At 35.5% G+C, this 21,917-nt stretch overlaps 2 protein-coding genes across 4 annotated transcripts in view; both read right to left on the bottom strand.

The window, feature by feature from the left end:
- Positions 1-19,043, bottom strand: part of sh3rf1 (SH3 domain containing ring finger 1) — a 94,549-nt gene extending 75,506 nt beyond the window's left edge. Inside the window, 2 exon segments of one of the 2 annotated variants that reach the window (NM_001045487.2) lie at positions 14,368-14,927; positions 18,721-19,043. In NM_001045487.2, the coding sequence (NP_001038952.2) occupies positions 14,368-14,793 (426 nt within the window). In that variant the 5' untranslated portion in view covers positions 14,794-14,927; positions 18,721-19,043. 2 annotated transcript variants of the gene reach the window in all.
- Positions 9,854-21,917, bottom strand: part of nek1 (NIMA-related kinase 1) — an 83,746-nt gene continuing 71,682 nt past the window's right edge. For both annotated transcript variants that reach the window (XR_012396425.1, XR_012396426.1), the window contains one exon: positions 9,854-10,418. The gene's annotated coding sequence lies outside the window, so the exon portion shown is untranslated. The remainder of the gene's footprint in view (positions 10,419-21,917) is intronic.

Below are 21,917 nucleotides of genomic sequence, written 5' to 3'. Positions count from 1 at the left end.
TAAATGACTGAATCTGATCTGTTCGATAAATTTAGTTCACATTAACAACAAGGAATTTGCTAATAAATCTACTCAAACAAGTTGCTCTGTGTGTTTGTGTTTGACACATTACTGTTAATTTAAAGCAGCAAACACCAAAAAACTTCAGCAAAAACACAATTATTTTTGGTAGAGTGCTTTAGAGTTAGCAGTGACAGAGTGCTTGAGGAAACACTAAAAGACACAGATCCCATTCATTGGATCTAATAACCGGTTCAATGAGCATTCTGCCTCCTACACAAACCTACAAGCATTGTCTCAAAGTCAGTTCAGAAAAAAGGTGAACCCCGGGCGGCATCCAGGCAAGTCATTCACAAACACACCAATACATATGCATCACACGCACAATCAAACCGCTTGTGATTAGTCAGCAGGCGTCCCGCAGAGCTGTTTCAGCGAGGTGGCTTTTGGAGCTCTGCGGTAGGGAAAAGAAATCACCATAAACAGCTGACATTCAGCCCTTCACTGTACGTGTCCACTGGCACAGACAGAGCAGGTCTACTCAATTTATTATCTATGGGAGCTGAGAGACAGGCACGCACAGGGGATTGGGGGATAGACAACAGATCGGAAGAAGCAGTCAGAGTGTCAAGAACTTGAGAGATGTTCGACTTTATGCAAATTGGGAAGGAGGAAAAGCAGGAAGCTTATCGCTGTGAGGTGAAGGCACTGACATCTATCATAATCTGACGATAGTGCTGGAGTTTCAGTGTTTAAATCGCTTTGTTACATATTCAGATTTTAAAAAGTTTTTATATGCAACCACTCAGCTGGTTGAGATTTGAGATCGGTTTTTATATATATATATATATATATATATATATATATATATATATATATATATATATATATATATATATATATATATATATATATATATATATATATCCTATTTTTTTTTTTTTTTCTTAAAGTTAACCTTTCTGTAAGGATGCATTAAATTGAATGACAGTAATTTATATTTGAGGACGCAACATTTATTTATTTATTTATTTTTTTTTTTATTTGGGGTCATTAAAAAAACCTGAAAAAAACTATCACTATTTGTTTACATGCAATTTCAACAAGCTGTTTTAGAGTAACTCTCAAATAAAATACTCAAATTAGCATTTCAAACTCATTATGCGAATGACAAATAAATTAAGATATCTAACCCGTTTAAATGCTATTAATTCATATTATATCAAACAGTTCTCATTTGAGACTACTGAGAACAATGTGCTTTCAGTGTGTTCAGCTTGGATTATAATGCGTTTACTTTAGATTTCTTTAGAGCAGTGATTGGAAACCTGTGGCTCCTCGACAAAAAATACATGGCTCTGCAGCTGTCTTCCTTCAATAATATTTTACATTTCAAAAAATTATAACCACCACTAGAAATCAGTTTCCTATTGAAAATACAATTATAATTTTTAAGTTTCGACCAATGCAAGTGTGCGGTGCTGTGGATAAAATTAATTTGCGATACCAATAAAGGGAAAATGCGTGTGCAAGGTTACATAGAAATAGAAGTTGTTTTGCCCCGTTTACTCAACAATAGTAAAATATTATTTTTGTTTTTCAAAACTAGCAAAATTAAAATAATAACAATAATATGTTCTTTAAAGCTAGCCAAAATGACTGCCGCATACTTATTTTAAATTATTTGAAGTAACCGTGTTATCTTTTCTGATAGTAAAATGTTTTTTTTTTTTTAATTGTTGCTTTTCTTCAAGAAAATAATTTATTTACCAGTATTTAAATAAATTGTCCTTTCTTCATTCATGGACTTGCTCAACATGTAATGCTTCATATTTGTTTATTTTATGTTGTGAATGAGCATAAATACAGGTTTTGTTTAAACCTGTATTATTTACAGTGGTTTTATAAATATTGGGGTGAATATTTGAGTATATATACCCTAATGGTTCTTTAAAAAAGTGCATTTGCCAAAAATATCAGAAATAGCTCTTTGCTGAAAAAGGTTCCCGACCCCTGGTTTAGAGAGACCGTTTTTGCCAGAAATGGCAAGATAAGTGTTATTTTGTGCACTGTTGCATATTTTCAGAAGGTGAGAATCTATTTAAGATGCATTTTAATTAAAGTATTTAACTAAATTCTTCGCAGGTAAGTTATCACAAAATAAATGTTCTGTTTCATTTTATAATCAGTTAGGCCTATATTGGATCACAAAGGGGGGTTATTTTAAACATTTGATCAAAGTAAGCAACTATACCATTACTCTTCTGCTTGACTGTCTTCATGGAATGTTCCACAATCTAAAATCTAGTTATGGCTTTTTATTTTCTTATCTTCATTTATGTGAAGCTTTTTTGACTTCATCTACATTGTAAAAAACACTATAGAAAGAGCATGAATCAAAAAAGTCAGTGTAATTTTGGAGGAAAAAAAACATGCTATTCATCTCATAAATTGTGTTTTGGTGCCATGTTAAGATAACATGCTAGCTAACCTATGTGTTGCCAGTGACTGTTTGATTTTGGAAAGCGAATCCAGGCCAGATCACTCAAATGTTTCTTTTTTTAGGAAGGGCAAAGAAGGTGAACCTGGATATTTGATCACAGACCTGGGGAATTAGAACAGTCTGACTGGTAAAGCTTTTGTTTTTTGACAATAAGCTAAAGGCAATACTGCAGAAATGCTTTATTGGCCAAAACTAATTATTAACCGATGCATCTCTACATAAGAGCAATTCCATGCAAATGTCAACTTTGCCATGTCAAATAATAAGTTTTAAACAAAATAGCAAAAGTAAAAAAAAAAAAAAGTTTATTAAAGTTATTAAAGTACTGTAAAATACTTGCTTATACAAAAAAATGTAGATGTTTTCAAACTTATCCTTTTGATCAACATTATTTATTTTGGGTTGTGCAGTTTAATTCACAGAATTTCTACAACGAACGTTTTATACTGAAAACTTGCATAACTTTTTGGTCACATCCTTAACATGCTTATTTCCAATTCCCTTATTTAAAATCTAAAAATGTTTACAGATTAATATTATTCTGATCCCATAACTCTGAGGTTAGTTGTTTTGTAAAGTATAAACAGACATTTTAACATAATGTTAACATATTTTTTCTCTGTGAATTTATATTTTGAATTTTTACTGCAAATGTCACACCCACAACGCTGGAATTGCTCAACTACAATTATTTCTGAAAGATAATGTAACACTAAAAGCTGGAGTAACGGCTACTTAAGATTCAGTTTTGTCAATTTTAATAAATTATATTTTTTAGATATTTAAATAAACTGTAAATAAAGTGTCATAATATAGTAAATATTTAAACTCCAACAATATTTTGTAAGACTATATTTTGTCTTGTATTTTAGATCAAATTAATGCAGCATTAACACTTCTTTCAAGCAAAGTCAAATCTTTCCCACACTGTCCGAGTCCTTCATTCTCTTTCTTACATTTTCAGCCTCTTATTTAAATCTAAAAGACAGCTGTAGGGGTTTGTGCTCCCCATGCCGACCAACAGTGTATGGTGTTCACCCCTTCACTGCCCTGAGTATGTCAGATCAGAGGTGGCTGCTAACAATAAGCTGTTGTGCATCTGTCTGCACGACCGCACCTCCTGCTATTCTTTAACTTTGATAGAAATCAGAGGGAGAAACACAGAGTCAGAAAGAGAGAGAGAGGTGAGAGTGGAGCGGCACCCTTTTCCCACTGGGACTCATGGGTATCAGTGCGTTCTTTGATCTTCCTGCTTTTCAGCAGCTCATGCAGTCCACCTGCATGTCCCCACGCCCCACCTCTTCCCCTCTCAGAAACACTTGAACCCCCTGGCGGAGATCCAAGGATGGCATGGATTAAGTCTGCGGACCATCAGATGCCAAGTCTCTTTGGAGAGCATTCAGAGTTGGGTTGGGGACATTTTTTATGGTTTAAATAGTCTACAAATTCAATTCTGTTTTACAAATGCGCAATTCAATTTGACGCTGATTTGATTTCAATTCATCAGAAGCAGTTTTTTCAGTAACAATGACAATTTTGCTTACAAAAGGAAGATGCAATTCTCTCTGATAATGCTATTATTTTACACTACAAACATGCAAACTTTTTTGGACGGGTCCAATTCAGTGTTTTTTAATGATTCATTAAGACAATTTATTTACAAATAAGAACTTGCTCAAAAGAGTCATTTGTTCTGAATCAGAATAAACTGGTTATGTTTTATGTCACTAAAAGGAGTAGAACCAAGAGTCATTTGTTAGTGAAAATCCAGTGGTCAGACTGTAGCTGTGTCTTATTTTACAGGCTGCATCCTCCTTAAAAGGTCAGTCCTTCGAAGTCCACACAAGCTGAGCCGAGCATTTTGAAATAAGACGATCTAGACTACAGAGGACAGATCTTGTCAACTGGCAACCGTAACGATTACTAGTAATAATTGGTAATAAAATTTTTAATGACTTTTTTCAGTGATTTTTAAACTTATTTTAAGCAATCTGAAGGCAAAGCAAGGTTTATAAAAATCCCTTTTAGTAGGACATGTTTAATCTACTAGTTTGATAACATGCGTTTAGAAATTTAAGTAAAATAAAACCTAGTTCAAACATTTAATCCGGAGTTTTCTTTTAAAATGTCCTGTTGTTATCAGTGCGCAATGAATCTTGGGACATTCAAGGCCGCAAAGAATCCACTGGTTGTGTCCTTCATTACCTGGAAAACAAAGAACAAATTCTGAGGCTGCATTTGAAGGAGCCTTCAATTTTTTTTCAAATGAGACCGCCTTTGTCGATCCGCAATGATGCAGCACCCTTCGAATGCATCCTTTGGAGGATGCAGCCTCTGAAATGAGACACAGCGTGTAAGTTTCTGATACACTAAAAATAGAACTCATTAATTCATTAATATGCTTATATTTAATACAATGCATATTTCTAACTAACAAAAAAGAATTAAATAATAAAACTAAACTATTAAACTATATGCTTCTGAATCATTAAAATAGAAACAAACAAAAAAAACTGCATTAATGAAGTGTGCTTCACACACAGTTGAGTGGACTTGACAAATTACCAGTAGAAACACTCAAAGAACGTCTCAAAGAAAACACTCCCAATTCCTTAGCTTTAATTCTGAGAACTAACATTTCCTTTGCAGAATTAGCACACCTTGTGTGTTGCCTCTTCTTGTTAAATTGCAAATCAGAAAAAAATGGTCAGGTCATATATTTGTTTCTGATTTACTGAAAAAATAACCAGATAAAAACAGTAATTTGTTCATGAACCAGAATAAGCTGGCCAGTTTGCAAGCTTCTGATTCAATAGAAAATAAACAGGCACAAATGTTTCATTTGCTCATGAACCTTAATAAACGTGTTGCACAGTATGTTTTACTAAAAACTATTGGCTCACAGGAGTCATGCTAAAAACACCTGCATTTGTTCTTAGGGTGCTTTCACACCTTGACTTTTGCTTTGGAACCGGTCTCATTTGCCCAGTTAGCTTGATTGGTTTGGCATGTGAATCCAACAATCGTGCTCGTATATGTACCAAATCAATCGGTCCAAGATCAACTGAATGAGGCTTTTTCTTTTCAATTCAAACGAACTCTAGAGCAGATTGATTGTAGTGAGAAAGAAAAACGATTCAACGAACCAGGCTATATTACAGTGTATTACGAACATGTAATAGCCATATATCCGGCTATATGAAGAGAGAATTGACAATATTCCTATCAGTAAATGTGCGTTTTACGTGCGAATACGTAAGCGAAAGCATGCTGAAATATTAATGAGTGCTGTTTATCTGTTAGGAAAGTTTATAAAAATTACCATGTGATAATTTCTGCATATTTTAATCTAGTAACATTTGTATTAGGCATATTGTTTTGATCATTTCTACATTGACGCCTCGAAAAAAAGTTCAACATTGATCTGCTTCATGATCTTACTGCAATCTTGGTTCATCTGTTATTTCTCTCTATAATTTAAGCCTATAATGCATAAATCTAGTCAAAGTATTTTTAAATAGATTGATATAATAGATTTTTATACAACTTGACAACTAAAATGAGGCTTTATGAGAAAGTCTTACCTCTTTGACTTGTATATGGTGACGATGTCTGTGGGTGTCAAAATTAAAGTGCACCTTCTCGCTCGTATATCTTATTGCATATAATCATGAATTAAAATAACAACATGACAGCTGAGCGGAATCCGTGAGACTCTGAAAAATAAACCTTGAAACTTTGACCAATGTGAGGAGAGTTTACTCGCACGTGACTAGTTTTAACTATATTGGTCCGTTTAAAAACTTTGCCGTGTGTACGCAAACTGCACCAATACCAAAAATAAACATTGTAACAATTTTAATTTTTCTTTCAGAACAAAACAAATCGATCTACAGGTGTGAAAGCACTCTTAGTCAAATGTTTGTAATCCAGACCACAAAGGCATAAAGCAAAATAACTCTATTGTCTCTAGTGCGCAGGTGCAGAAACAGCCACATAATACAACATCTGACAACCGAGCTCTCAGGGATGTGGATGACTGCATGTGTGCACATCCCTGAACTGGGGAGGAATTTTTCTCCTTAGCACTAGTTTATTCCCATGCCTGAGTGCATGTTTTGTGCATCTCTAAAGCAGAGAATATAATGTGTCAGACTTAACAAAACCCCTCTGAAACCCTAAATAACAGACCTGCCACTCACGCGGTGCTCTGTTATCATGTATTCTGAATCACAGGCCCTGTTTGAAGCTAAAACTGCTGCAAAAAGCCCTTTCCACCAGCAGCATTGATGTTTACAGCACCTCAGATACACCCTTAAATAGGCTGGCGCGTGAAAACACAGCGGGCACAAAGAGAGAGAAGATAAGCAGCAATCAGTGCCAAGTTTACTCACGCAAGAGTTGAGGGGAATCTTTTTTGAATTGCGCAGTTTCAGAATTCAAAGTGAGGATCAAACTTATGTTACCTCACTTTACTGAATTCAGCCGACTCTGGCAAACAGCCTAATGCTAATGACTGTGTTCTTTAAGCATGATATGTACGCTGAGGAGATAATTAGAAAAGACTGTGTGTGGGGGGAGAGTTCATGAGATTTGATGTTTTTCACAGATGCACTCTTGCTCAAAGAGTACTCCAGGATAGAGAGGAGGTGTTAGGATGCCAACTGAAGGAAGAACAAGTGTAATCCTTTAGAGGACTTGTTCCAAACAAAGGCTAATTTAAAAATGGTGGGATTTGGTGTCTGGTTCAGAGTTTACAGAAATAGAAAGCAGACTAAAAATATAATAAATTATATACTTGTTTCTGTGGATTGTTTTGGTCAGGATCAAAAAAGAAATGAATAGCTTAGTCATTTTTTAAGACTGAAACTAAAGACAAAAGCATTTTGTGGGAGAACTTATTAAAAACATCAAGGTAACACACAACTAGGGGTGCACAATATATTGTTTCGGTATCGATATTGCAATGTGTGCATCTGCAATAGTCATATCGTATATAGATATGCAATGTTGAGTTGACTTTGCCGTGTATTTTTTTTACATTTACATATAGAAATCCATTAAAAAAATGCACTGCTCACTTTTATCCTTACTTTATTCCATTCAGCAATGCTTGTAGTGTGTTTATTACATGTTATGCATGATTTACTTCCCTACAGAATCATTCCAATCAATCAAAAATGACTACAATTGATAACATTTTGGGGATCAATTCTTATTATTAACTAGTTGCTTATTAGCATGCACGTTATTAAGATACTGGCTGCTTATTAGTAATTATAAACAACATATTCTGCATGATCTTATTCTACATCCCTATCTCAAAACCTAAACTACCTAGATATTAATAATTAGCAAATCAGGAGTTCATTGTAGCAAAAGTCATATTTAATGGTTTGCTAATAGCGAGAATTAAACTTTTAAATAAAGTGTGACTATAAATTCTATCCAAATAGTGCTGTTTAATCAATTGATGAAATTTTAATGTTATATACAGCTTACCGCAACATATATCGTAGATAAATATCACAATGTCACACTTTTCTAATATCGTGCAGCCCTACATACAACTTGGCTAATGTGCTCTGTGAATGAGAATACATGCTACATATGGTGGTATTTTTATCTTGTGAATAAATGATACAATATGTATGATAATATGATATGATCAGAGTCAAAGCGGCACCAGAAATTCCTCAGATGCACACAGATGAAGATCAGCATATAATGAGCGGTAATGGGCAACATCGTGACTATGACAAGAAAAAAACTGTTGTGCTTGAGCATGCTGTCCTTTTATAATCACATCTTGTAACATCATGCCCTGTTTTTGGTTTAATTAGATGTCTATGCTCTTTGCTGCTGTCATATTTCAATCACACCACAGCACTGTTTTGCAAGCATTCACACTTTTTTCAAATAAACCATATAATTAAACATGTGGAAATGTATTAATGGGCAATTATCATTGACAATAATGCTAAATTCAGTATGGTACAGTTCTTACGTTTGTAAGATTATTGGATTTTTATTAAATGACATTCTTATGCTTATGAAGACTGTGCTCGTTTGATCAAAATGTAGCAAAAGTATTGATAAACGATTCAAATTACTTTAAATATATTCTAAAATATAATTATTTTGAAGCATAAAAAAAATGTCTTTACTGCCACAGTGTTATGAGATTTTTTTGTAATTTAAACACTTGATGAATAAAACTTAGAATCTTATTTTTAAAAAAAAGATTATCTTTTAAACCAGTGGTTCCCAACCTTTTTCTTTGGGGCCCCCCCACATGAACATATACAAACATTGGAGCCCCCCCCCACCATATAAATACACACGCACGCACACACATATGTACTGTGTATAAATGTATATACTATGTATGTATATGTATATCTTTTTCTTCGCCTCTGAAGAATCACTGCATTTAGTTTTCTCTTCCATTTTTGTTTTGGTTTTGCCTTTACAACACGTTGACAAGCAGATTGCGCGAGTGAGCAAAATTTAAATAATTATTTAAAGGTATTTATTTTAATTATTTTTACTATTATGTTGGAATTTTAAGCATGTGTTTAGATTTTTTTGTACTTAAAAATACATATACTGTATAATAGTAGGGCTGCTCGATTTTGGGAAAAATCATAATCACGATTATTTTGGTCATAATTGTAATCACGATTATTCAAAACGATTATCAGTTGAAGTCAAAATTATTAGCGCTCCTGAGATTTTGTTTTTATAAATATTTCCCAAATTATGTTCAACAGAGCAAGGAATTTTAACAATATTTCCTAAATTATATATTTTTTCTATTTGTTTTATTTTAGCTAGAATAAAGACATGTTTAAATATTTTGAAACCAATTTAAGGTCAATATTATTAGCCCCCTTAAGCAATATATATTTTTGATTGTCTGCAGAAGAAACTACGGTTATACAATGACTTGCCTAATTACACTAAGCCTTTGAACTGCACTTTAATCTGAATGCTTGTATTTTGAGAAATATCTAGTAAAATATTATGTGCTGTTATCATAGCAAATATAAAAGAAATCAGTAATTAGAAACGAGATATCAAAACTATTATGTTCAGAAATAAGTTAAAAAAAATATTTCCATGAAACAGAAATTGGGGAGGAAAAGGGTTGCTAAAATTCAGGAGGGCTAATAATTCTGACTTCAACTGTATACATACAGTTATTTTCCACCCTGCAAAGGAAAGAGAAATAAATACAATAGAATAAAAATATGAAACAAACTGCTTTAAGCATCTTCACTGTAAGAAAAACACTTTAGCTACAGCAGTCCTTCAGTCAAGAGCAGCGAGGGCTTTCTCGTTGTTTGATTAATAATCATAAAAACAGGCGGCAGAAGGATTATAGCGCCCTGTCTCTTTAATAGTTTCTCTTTCACGTCTTTTGATCCTCAACTCGTTTGTTTATTACACAAATGAGGGTTAATGTGAATAATCAATAAACACTGCGTTTTGACACCTATTTGACCATTAAAGCGTTCACGTTAAGATGACTTTAGATGTCTGCGCTCCTCTGCTCCTCTCAGTGTGTGAATGAGAGCGCATGCTGACCGGCCGCATATGCTTCTGACTGCGTGTGCTGGCACACACACATATGTACGCGCTCTTTCGCGCTTTTAAGAGCAACACGTCGTGTACAACTAGAAAGTGGCGGTATATGATGCAATAATCATTTATCTCGATTAATGCTTTTTATAATCGTTTGAAGCCGAAATCGAAATCGGATTTTTGATTAATTGCAAAGCCCTATATAATAGTGGAGCATTTTTATGCCTTTTTCTACCTTAACACTTATCCTCTCCCGCGCCCCCCTTGTGAAGTCTGGCGCCCCCCTTGGGGGGGCGCGGACCCCAGGTTGGGAACCACTGTTTTAAACCTAAAGGTACAGCATGCAAGTTTGACACCCAGTAGTTGAACTAGGTATTGCATTCACGGATCAAAACAAATGCAAGCGCAGGTTGCCAGATAGAAGATCAACAGGAGCGAGTCTGACGATCGAGCCTAAAGATTGTTTTAAATAGGGTTCTATACTGATTTAAAGCAACGGCACATGATAGAAGGAATATTTTCTATATTAAAAAAAGATTTTGTCCTAACCAACACCTCAAATTGATATATTAGAAATGGTTTCTATTTCTTGCAGCTGAACAACAGGATAGACTGACAATAAACCTTATGTGATGGGAGTTTGAATGTTATTTCGAGTGACATTTATTGTCATGTTACTGAAAGCAGCAGCAGATAGTTTAATAATATAATAAACCGTTTGAGATCTTTAGAACTCAACATAAACACATCAGTAAATCAGCATCTACATTTAATAATGTTAAAGAGGTTTAATATGTATTAATTAGATTATAAACCTTACCATTTCTTGAATGAGTGCCTATTCTGTGCTTCTGGATGTCTATATTTAAATTTCTTTCATGTTTCGTCTGGTGCAAACAGCCAAATTACTTATCAATGCATTTCTCACTATGTATTGTGTTGTTAGACACGTGGTTACAATATAACCTGCCCACCTAATGTTTGCATTCATAATATTTATGTTATTTGCTAATTGATAACCTCATTTGAAGGTCATGTGACCATCAGGAAGAACGCAGCATCTCATTTCTCACAGGACACGTTCTCGCAGTCTCCCGAGTTCATTCTTCCGAGGTGACCTGGCAAGACCAGTCTTTACAAGAACGCAAGTCCGTTCCCTGCGTTCTTGGAATTGCGAAAAATCCACGTAACTCATTTTCAAAGCAGACAATATTTTCAAAGCAGAAAAACTGACTTCAGTATTGTTTTTCAGATAAATAAGAGTGTTCACTTGACATATTAAGGTATTTTTATGCTTTAGAAGAGCCAAAAACTTATACAGCACCTTTAACTAGCAAAGAGATTATTTGGCCAGTAGGAAGCATAAACATGCAGATGAACGCAAAAATTTGGACAGATGCATAAACTAATTAAACGTCCTAAAAACTTAGTCATCCATTTTTTTCTCTGTATATTGGCCATAACTTTTCAGAGACATCTACAAAAAGGCTTATCTCTCATATTCATCCACAAAACAGGACTTGTTACCCCTCAGCTAACTGCTAGTTGGTCAAACTAGTTCTTAAGACATGGTGGCAATGTTTATGCAACTGGCACCAGCTGTCATTTCACAGTACTGATGACTGAACAACAAAAGAAGGATAATAAAAGATTATAAACCGGAGATGTCTGACTTAAAGCGTTGTCTCCAGTCATGCTTTGGGTGGAGGCCTCTTTCTGTCCCATGCATTTGTGTGGGAGAGATGACAGAGGGCTTGATTGTAGGGACACCTGTGTTTTGTTACTGTGCCCAAACCAAAAGGTGAAACACAACAAAACACACAATCACAAAACCGCTGCTATGACAACTATCCCTATCCACCGGGACACTTTGTATTGAAAGTTATACTGGCAGAAATGTGTGCGCTCACACTCCGATACAGACACAATAGTGTCCATTTGCAGTATCTCTACCTTTTCATCTGCATTTAAGCCAAAAAATTAAGACGTTCAAATTCACAAACACCCCAAATAACAACAATACACACAAAAAAAATGCAGGAGAAGAGGGAGTTAATGCGGCTTTCTCTCAGCAGGAATGGAGGCTTACCTCAGCTGCTTGAGTTGCTTCAGAAGAAGCGTAATGCTCTTGGCTAAAATGATTCTCTCTTCTACTATTCTAGGTTTGTACCAAAAAATCTAAATAAAATGTGCATAATAAAATAAAATAAAATAAAGTTTAGCATAATCATTGAATAACAAAGACTGTGAAACAGTTAAATATGCTGTATGCATGTTTTGGAGTGAACTTAAGATTGACACAGTGTTAAATTACACACTAGCTGCACTTAATATTAAATTTGGGTTACTCATCATATGTGATCCATATATTGGAACCATAAAATGTGCCGACCTCTTCTCAAAATGCTGTTGACTAAAGGGAAGCTTTGAGGAATTCATAGTCTTTCAATTTCACAGAAAATTATTTAATTCTAATCCAAAGGTTCTCAACCCATCATTTGCAATGCTATATAACATAGTAGGGTAGGGCCGATAGACGATGCCATCGTCCATCACCGATGGCCAATAGACAACACGATGCTGAGCCAGCATCGCTGATCGTCCGCCACGCCCCCATCGCAAACCCGCTCGAAAAAATAACCCACTTAGGAACTGTTCACACTAATACGTCTTAGTGTAAAATGGCATTTTAGAACAAAAATGATCCACATCCACACCGTGTTTTACCTAGCATTTCTGAACAGCCCTGAGTGACCACACACACACACACACACACAGCCACACACTGTCATGCGCTTCTCTGAGCTCCAGAGAGAAAGTGCACGTCAGACAGTTTATTAAGGATCAAACCGCTGGATTGCGTCTCACTATAGTTGTTAAACGTGATATTCAGACATCACAAGTTTTCCAGAAATCGCGCATCTCCCTCCCTGTCCTCAAATAAGTCGTGCACCCTTCTCACCCCCGGATCCCTCCTCGCTCTGTAGACACGTTGTGTGCACTCAGTCACGCAGAAGGTGGATGAAGCTAAACTGTGCAGAGCTGTGGCCCTCCAGGAATTGAGTTTGAGACCATTGCTATATAAAACACTGAGGCAAAGGTTCAGCATCTGTTCCAGTCACCGTAATAGCCAAACTATAGAAAGCTGATGTCATACATTCATGTTTTACACTTCTTGTTGGTAGAAGCCGGTGATCATCATCATCATCATCATCATTACTCCTTTTCGCACTTGTGATAAACTTAAACTTCCCTAAGTCCTTTCACCTGCTACTCACCGATGGTCTAAAAACATGTCTGCACGGACTACTGCATAAAAGACAGGCTAATAAGCTCCACCTCTCCCCACAGACAAGAATATGCAGAGGAAGACGAACGTTTAGTTTTTTCCCAAGCAGTGCAGGTTTTCTTCCAAGTGGAGCTGGGTTTTCCATTTATATTCTACAATCTGAAATGTGAAATGCGATAAAATAAATCCAGTAATGCCCTGTCTTTGTTTTGTTTTTTTTCTTGAAAACAATTTGTGCCCCCTTTCCAATCTCTTTGTGCCCCCATGTTGAGAACCAGGGATTTAAATTAATCCAACCCCCCTGCTTGTTATACAAACTGTCCCCTGAAAAAAGAACATTAAATACATTTGTAAGTGCCGTTAAATGATCCTGAGTCAGGTTACAATGGCATAAGAACATAAATATTTCAAGTAAATGTGTATTCTTTCGGGATGAAGCCACACTACAATCACAGTATTTAGCAGCTTCATTTATTCAACATCACAAAAACTGCACTGGTGTGATTTCAGTCAGACTGAAGCATTTAGATGACATCTAAAAAAATGAATTATTGCTTCGTTCTGGCTGAAGTCTAACTTTCACAGTGCATGCAAACAAAATGTGTATTCCTACATCAGAGAATGTGGTTTCTTCTAAACTTAGTCGACTGAGTATTTATTCTCCTGAATGTGCATTTGAGTCTTCCAAAACAAACTTTTTTTAGAGTTCATTATCCAATGTAATGACACAGATCAGAGTGAACGAGAAAGAAATATTTCAAATTCCCTCAACACCCAATTAATTCAGAGATTATTCTTCCTTTCATATCAGGCCGCGGCTTTGCAGGATGTCTCCAAGGCCTGATTTATGCCAATAGAGCGGTACCACCCATGACCAGCTCTTTACCAATCAAGCAAATAAAAACACATCCAAAACAGATGTTTACTGTATTTGACCAAACACTGACGCGTGGGACTGTGTGAGTCTGGTAAAAACAGCTAAACTCACCCTAACTGGAGTGCTCTTTGCTTGGACACGCTGAGATTGTCCCCCTGTGGGACCAGGATCCCTTTGGCTTCCCCCGGCACCCTGCGCTCGGACCCCCGCCACTGCCGATCCATTAGCACATGTGCCATGCACACTTCCAGTCCTCCTCGGCCTCTGCTTGATGCCATCTAGTAGCCGTACAAGGAGGATATTGCTAGGCAACTCATCCACGCCGCTCTCCACTAGCGTGCGGCACTCGGGGCAGCGCAGTTCTCCACGAGATCCCACAATTCCAAGCAGGCAGCGTCTGCAAAACGTATGCTGGCATGGCAACACCTTCGCCGTGGCATCTAGACGCTCCAAGCAGACCGGACACTCCAACAGGTCCAGGAGCGCAGACTCGTCCATTTTCACACTCGCACAATCTTTCTCAGCGTACTCGTTCATTCAGTCAGTTTTGTCTCGCCGGAGAGAGAAGCACATGGTGTGGGTGTGTGCATATGAGATTGTTAGGAGGGAAAGTCCAATCCTGACGTCACGTCACTCCCATGCCGTAGTCATGATCAAGTCTCTAGCATTCACTGCAGAGAATCAAAGAAAAGATATCACATAACACTTCTGTCTTATAGCATTCCATGTATTGGAACATGATCATGATTAAATAGTAGGAACATGATCATGCAGTGAAATATAAAAGGATGTTTGAGGACAGCGGCAAAAAATGAACTCCTAAAATCCAGGATGTTCTAAACATCTGAACTAGATTTGAAATGCACAGCAAACTTGACACAAATAGCAGAAACACTATGAACTGCAGAAGAAAATAAGCTCTAAATATATCACTAGCGAGATAAATCATAAGGAATGTAATGTTTATGGTTCCTGCTGGAGGAAATAATTTTTAAAAATATGAATGTTTTTTTTTTTGCTGTTAAACAAGAAGAAAAATTCTGATTTCGAAAGAATAGACAAAAGATAAACATTTGATATAACTCTTGCTTACTACAAGTGAAACAAGTGCAATTCAATAACTGCCAACAACCACACTATCAATCAAAGGGTTGGAAAGATTATCATTTTTACTCACATTCAACTGATTAAAGGTGTAAACGCATTTATGATATTCTTTTGAGTTGTCATCACTTCATCAAACAATCCTCAAAAGTAAAATGCATCACTTAAACATATGAAGCAGAACAATGTTATAAATAATAATAATGCAAAGCATTATTCTAGAAATAGCTCCACCAAATGAAAACCATTTCATCATAATTCATGTGCATTTCTTCTTTCAGATGAATATGATCGGAGTGAAATTAAAAGGATAGTTCATCCAAAATTTATAATTTTGTCATTAATTACTTGCCCTTGTGTCATCCCAAACCTGTGAGACCTTCATTCTTTTTCATGGACACAAATTAAGCTATATTGGATGAAATCCTAGAGCTCTCTGATCCTAAATAGACAGAAAGGTTCCTGAACTTTGAAATCCTGGAAAGGTACCAAAAATATTGGCAAAACAGTCACCAGGGGTCCGTTCTTCGAAGCTCGCTTAAATGATCGAAGATTTGGCAGATACTGGATCTTTCAATCTTGATAACTGATCTCTGGCTAATTTGCTAATTTACTTCTTCTAACAAATTCAAGAATCAGATTAAAATGTCTGGATGAACTGATCTGAGGTCACTGCGTGTGTTGTGAAGGATAGATCTATCGATCCTCGAAATCATGATCTGCAATGCAATGATTGGCTGACGGCACAGCAGCGTAATGACATAATCTGAATAATATTCAATTATCCTTTTAATAAAAAAAAAATAGTTAAATATTGGGTGGGTAACTTTAAAATAGTACGCATTTGTATCTAAAAGTCAATATTAATAAATATTTAATTAATTAATGTTTTTGTACTTTCATTTTAGAAGGCAGACTGCATACATTATATATATATATATATATATATATATATATATATATATATATATATATATATATATATATATATATATATATATATATATATATATATATATAAGAACATGTCAGCATTTGATATATAGTAGTTTCAGTATTACCTTTGCTTGAAATGACCTGATCTAATCCTGTTTATATGAAATAAGCCTCCTCCAGATCAGGTTTGAGCTACCAGACCTGTTGCTTTGACAATAACTCTTGGAAGAAGTTTTGAAGAACGAAATTATCCTGCATAGTGTCAAATCATCAATAACCAAATCCAGCTAAATAGGTAATTTGTGTACGAAGAACGGACCCCAAATGACACATAAAATGTGTTGACAATGTTCTTGGTACTCTTCTAGTCATTCAAAGTTTCAGAAACCTTGATGTCTATGGAGGATCAGAGAGCTCTAGGATTTCAACCAATATATCTTAATTTGTGTTCCTGAAAAAAATGAAGGTCTTGCAGGTTTGAAATGACACAAGGGTGAGTAATAAATGACAAAATTATAGTTTTTGGATGAACAATCCTTTTAATTTCACTCCAATTATATAAAGAGTCAGAGAGTTCACTAACTTTATACAGTATCATAATTTGTATTCTGAAGATGAGGAAATGTCTCAGGAGTGTGGAATTAAACGCAAATGTGTAATTATTGACTTTTTTTTTTTCATTTTTGGGTGAACTATCTCGCTAAATAGCATCCATATCAAATTTGTAATGGCAATGATAAGTGAATAGTTTTTTTAAGAAGGTTAGTGAATGCCTTCAAAAGATCATCAATTTGCTTCAGATGAGTTTACATACAAAACACATTACTTCACTTCAGAAGAATAAACCCATTAGAGCTATATGCATTACTTTTAGCAGGGATGGATGCACTTTTTGGAGCTTTAAAACCTGGGCTCCATTCACTGCCATTGAAATAATGATATTATAAATTTTAACCAAGATTTTATTAATTTTCACTCCAACTGTGTTCATCTGAAAGAAGCCATATCTACCTCAAATTGCTTGAGGGCTTGCAAATTATGAGATACTTTTCAGTAGTAAACCAAATAGTATAAATAATAGTAAACACTGAAAGCATTCCCCAATTTGCATAATACTCTATGCCATTCTTTTGTGCGAGTAGTGTGATCACAAACAGAAAAAGGGCACTTGAAATGTGTGCTTCATGAATTCAACTGAAACATTTCCTGTTTTACAAAAAGAAGAGTATGGCAAATGTTTAAATCACCTAATGCAAAGCTTGAGTATTTTAGGACGGTACCTTCAAAAAAATGCACGTTCGAGAATTGTTTTTGGAAAGGTATGAAAATCGGTGGTTTAAAAGTATTTTTAAAACAGAATGTGGGGTCTAGGTTCTCTGGTCTAAGCTCTATAGGCTAATACAACACAGTCCCCAAATGAACCTGGCAACAGGAACTACGCTGAAGCAACTAAATGGAGTTTTCCGTCACGTTTGGTCAGTTGGCGAAATGAGCCTTCGTGTCTAAACTGCAAATATGCGCCCAATCTTGGCTGTAGTGCTCGCGCCCGTCCCGTCTCTCCTCAAGCCCCATCCACTAACGTTACTCTACTGATTCACAGACGCTATTAAAGAGCATATCCATCTTAATGGACAGCCGAACCCTGAATACAGACCAACTACATAAAAACAAGTCAAACATCTTTACGCCATTAGCTCGTTAAACCATCTGCACCAAATCAAATTATTGTGAACAGAATAAATGTTGCAAATCATGTAATAAAGCGAAGCAATGTACTTAACATCAATCCATGTGAACGAATTTCCTCTCAAAACACAAAAGAGGGTTTTTATGGGTTTTAGGTGAACTGACAGCCAGAGTCACTGTTCACTTATTTTGTGAGAAGAGGATGCAGTGATTGTGAATGGTGACTGAGGCTGTCTGTCCATAACATCTTCCTTTTTGAAAGTCATACCGGTTTATAACAACATAAGAGTGAGTAAATGTTCACTTTTGAAAGAACTACCCCTTTAACCTTCATCACAAACTGTAAACCTCACCCTCTCTGTCGTTAACATCCTGAATACAACAACAACCTTGCATTTAAAACTACAAAGCCAACATTGCTTCCGACTAGCGGTACACACACACATATATCGACCTTGTATTGTCTGTGAGTACGTTTAAATAACTCCTGAAACTAACTAAACCATCACCAGACGTGGTTTTAAAACTAACCACAACAGAATAGAAGGCAAATAAAACGTATGAAGTGTGTATGTGTCACAGCAAACAGTGCCCGACACTCTTTTCACGACACGTTTGTCTGTAACTCGTGTTCGCGTTGGTTTTAAGTAACCATGTATCTTCGAAAACTTTCACCTGATGTTCAAAATGTATTTTATAACATATTATGGAGAAATTAGAGAGTGCACAAAACGCTACCTTAAAAAAGGGCCCCTTCTCACTCCTCCTCTTCTTCCAGAACAGTTTCTTTCCCGAGTTCCTCAAACTAGGGAATTCGCCCTGGAAAAGGGATCCTGAAATCTTGCTCGCCCAGTTCTACTCAAGTTTACATATTCAGATCCTTTTATCACAGCGAAGATTAGATCGTCGCTCTTGAGCCGTTCAGTCGAAAGGGCAAAAGATCCCAGTCCAAGAGAGTCAGATGGAGTCAATTCAGAAGAAAGCAGAGAAAAACAGGAGAAGCGAGTTCTTGCGTCCGAGCGCCATGACGAGCCGCGTTGATTCTGTGGGACACCGCAGCGGACGTGCGGAGTCGGGAGGGAGGATTTTCAATCACACAGCTGAGAGAAAAAGCCGCAAGCGTTTTGAGTTCAGGTTTTGTTTTTGTGAAGTGATAGATTAACAGAAACTGTATTTCTACTTCTAGATAACCACAGAAGGAGTAAATTGTTTTTCTAAACCTCATTTAATGTCTGCAGTTAGCAACATTTTCAATGATAAATAGTTTGTTTATAATCTCCGCCGGCTTAATTTAGTGCTACAAATCACGAAAGTCACCGCTAGCGAAGGAACTATTCCTCTAGTCCAGTGGTTCTCAAACTGTGGTACGCGTACCACTAGTGGTACGCGGGCTTCCTCCTAGTGGTACGCGGAGGAATCGCTGAATAATGAAAGAAACAATTAACACTTTTAATCCTTTAATGCGTAATATAACATTGATGTGATAAGCATTGGCTGTTTTGTAAAGCGTACGACCACAACGCTGTGCTTAGAATGTTTATTTTAGTGCATTGTGTCATAAGCTGCTGAAAATCAGTTTCCGAAGTTTAAGAATTGATTCTGAAGCGTGATTTGACTGACTGGAAAAGTGGCCAATCACAGTCGACCTTGTCTAGTTGCGTGAAACGTAAGGGCGGGACAAAGGCTTTCTGTGTTGCAGAAAAAACAACTTAAAAACAAATGTTTTGTTGGAATAATGCTTCTCGGATGTTTTCACTACAGAGATGTCTAGCAGAGTAATTAAACCGCGGACATATTTCCTGCCTATTTGATGATCTTCATACACGTTTCGCTCTCCGACAGCTAGTCGACTCGCCTCTGACCTGTCACTCCTCTAAATACATTCTGAATGGCGGCGCGGGAATGAAGGTATTGCGCAATTACTCATTTCTGCAAATGTGGCGAGTGCTTTATTTTAACACGAGAGCGCATTCATGTACCCAAATCGCTAAAACAGATATGTGAGCTCTTAAATAGGCTTTTTTCAAATGAACTGCAAGTCCTCTCACGATCGCCTGTGTGCTCACATAGAATACAATCGCGATCTTTCCATTATTAAAGTAAACATTATTTATCTTTGCTCCTTAACTAAATTTAGTCAAAAGTATTCAAAGTTATCAAATATTTAGAAATAGATTGATACATGATCGATGACAATGCTAATGGTCTTCTTATTTGGCTGTGTTGTGAAGTGCAACTTACTTTTAGCAAAGGTGGAACCTTTTTTTATTTCTTTACGACAAAATAATTATGCTGGAAATGTTTCTAGATGAGGTATTTGTGTGATTTATACATTTAGCTGTATTCTGATCTGTCCTAAAGCATTACAGGTCAAAGCAATCCATTGTTAGCCTACTTATTGTTTATTTATCACAATTTACAATAAGGCTCTTAAAGCACTGCTTTGATAAATGCAGTGTCGTCATATTTCAAATACCTCAAGTAAAATGAAGTCATTTGTTTTATTTTTTACTGACAGTGTACTTGTATTTTTTTACGTTTCTATTTTAGATTAAGATCAAGTGTAAAATAAAATCTACATGTGATGTACAGTTATTTAAGAAACAAATTTGCCATATTGTAAAGAAAATATTGTAAAATATGTAAATAAAAGGCTAAATTTAAATCTTTTTACCATATACTTTAATTTAACCTTTCAACGCTTAAAAATATATATTTTTAAAAATGGGCAAAAAGTGTCTCTATGGCCTTAAAGATTATTTGGTAGTTTTACCAGTGCTATTAAAAAAGATTAATTGTCATGAAAGGAAAAATTGACTACACTTCCTTTGTTAGTGCAAATTATACATCTAGCTTTGGGATGTAAGCAATCAAACCATTAAATCAGGTTTACACTTAAAAAAAAGTGATTTCATAATGAAAATCTGATTTTTTTTCAAAAGTAACCAACTAGTACTTTTTAAAAGAGTAATTTGTACTTTTACCTAATATTAGTATTATTTACTAAAAACATTTTTTATTTTAGCAGTGTAATAGTATTTTTACTTGAGTACAAAAAAGATTTCACAAGCACTTAGTGCAGGTTTATTATACTATTATTATATGATTAATAAATATTATTATTAATGGTTTTTATTTGTATCTATTCCTATGCAATGTTTTATGGGTTGCTGAGAATACATTTCAGGTCTTCAATACATAGCATGTCAGTCTTGAAAAAAAAAAAAAGGTGCTGGTAATGATTTTCATTAGGCTGTGCCTGTATGAACCCTGTCATGTACATTTAACATTTATTTCAAGATTTGTCTGAAAGTGTATGAATATGACATATAGCCTATATTTATAAGGTCCAAGCAGCATTTCCAGCTTTTGATGAATAGGCTACTATGAATACTTTAGATTTAAGTAAAGCAGTTTTCTTTTTACTTTTTAAGAACAGCGCCATTTTTTTATGAACTTTTAAAAGCACATTTTAACTAAAACTTTTTTTTTTTATCTGCAAGCACAGTTAATGTTCAGACTATTTCAAATTTTTAAAGTGACTGACAATAATGCATATTCTTACTAATAGGAAGTAATCTGCATCGTTTTAAAACTGTGCACACCTGTAGCTGCTTAATTAGGCTTACAACGCTATTTTTTAATACTGGTTAAAAAATAGCGTCGTAAGGTGGTACTTGGAGAGACGATTTTTTTCTAAGGTGGTACTTGGTGAAAAAAGTTTGAGAACCACTGCTCTAGTCTGATAGGATGATTAATTGAAAAGATAAATACATTTAATTAAACATGTTTATATACTGTAAACTATAGTATGCTGGTTGTTTTGTATGCATAATCAAATGAAGATTTTACCACCTTCAAGATGTAGGTGATTTGGTGATCCACAGTAATTCACAAATCCATGCAAACAGCATTTTAAGTTTAAAAACCCAATA

Source organism: Danio rerio, chromosome 20 (assembly GCF_049306965.1).
Source record: "Danio rerio strain Tuebingen ecotype United States chromosome 20, GRCz12tu, whole genome shotgun sequence".
NCBI lineage: Eukaryota > Metazoa > Chordata > Actinopteri > Cypriniformes > Danionidae > Danio > Danio rerio.
This window is presented reverse-complemented; position numbering and strand designations above follow the sequence as displayed.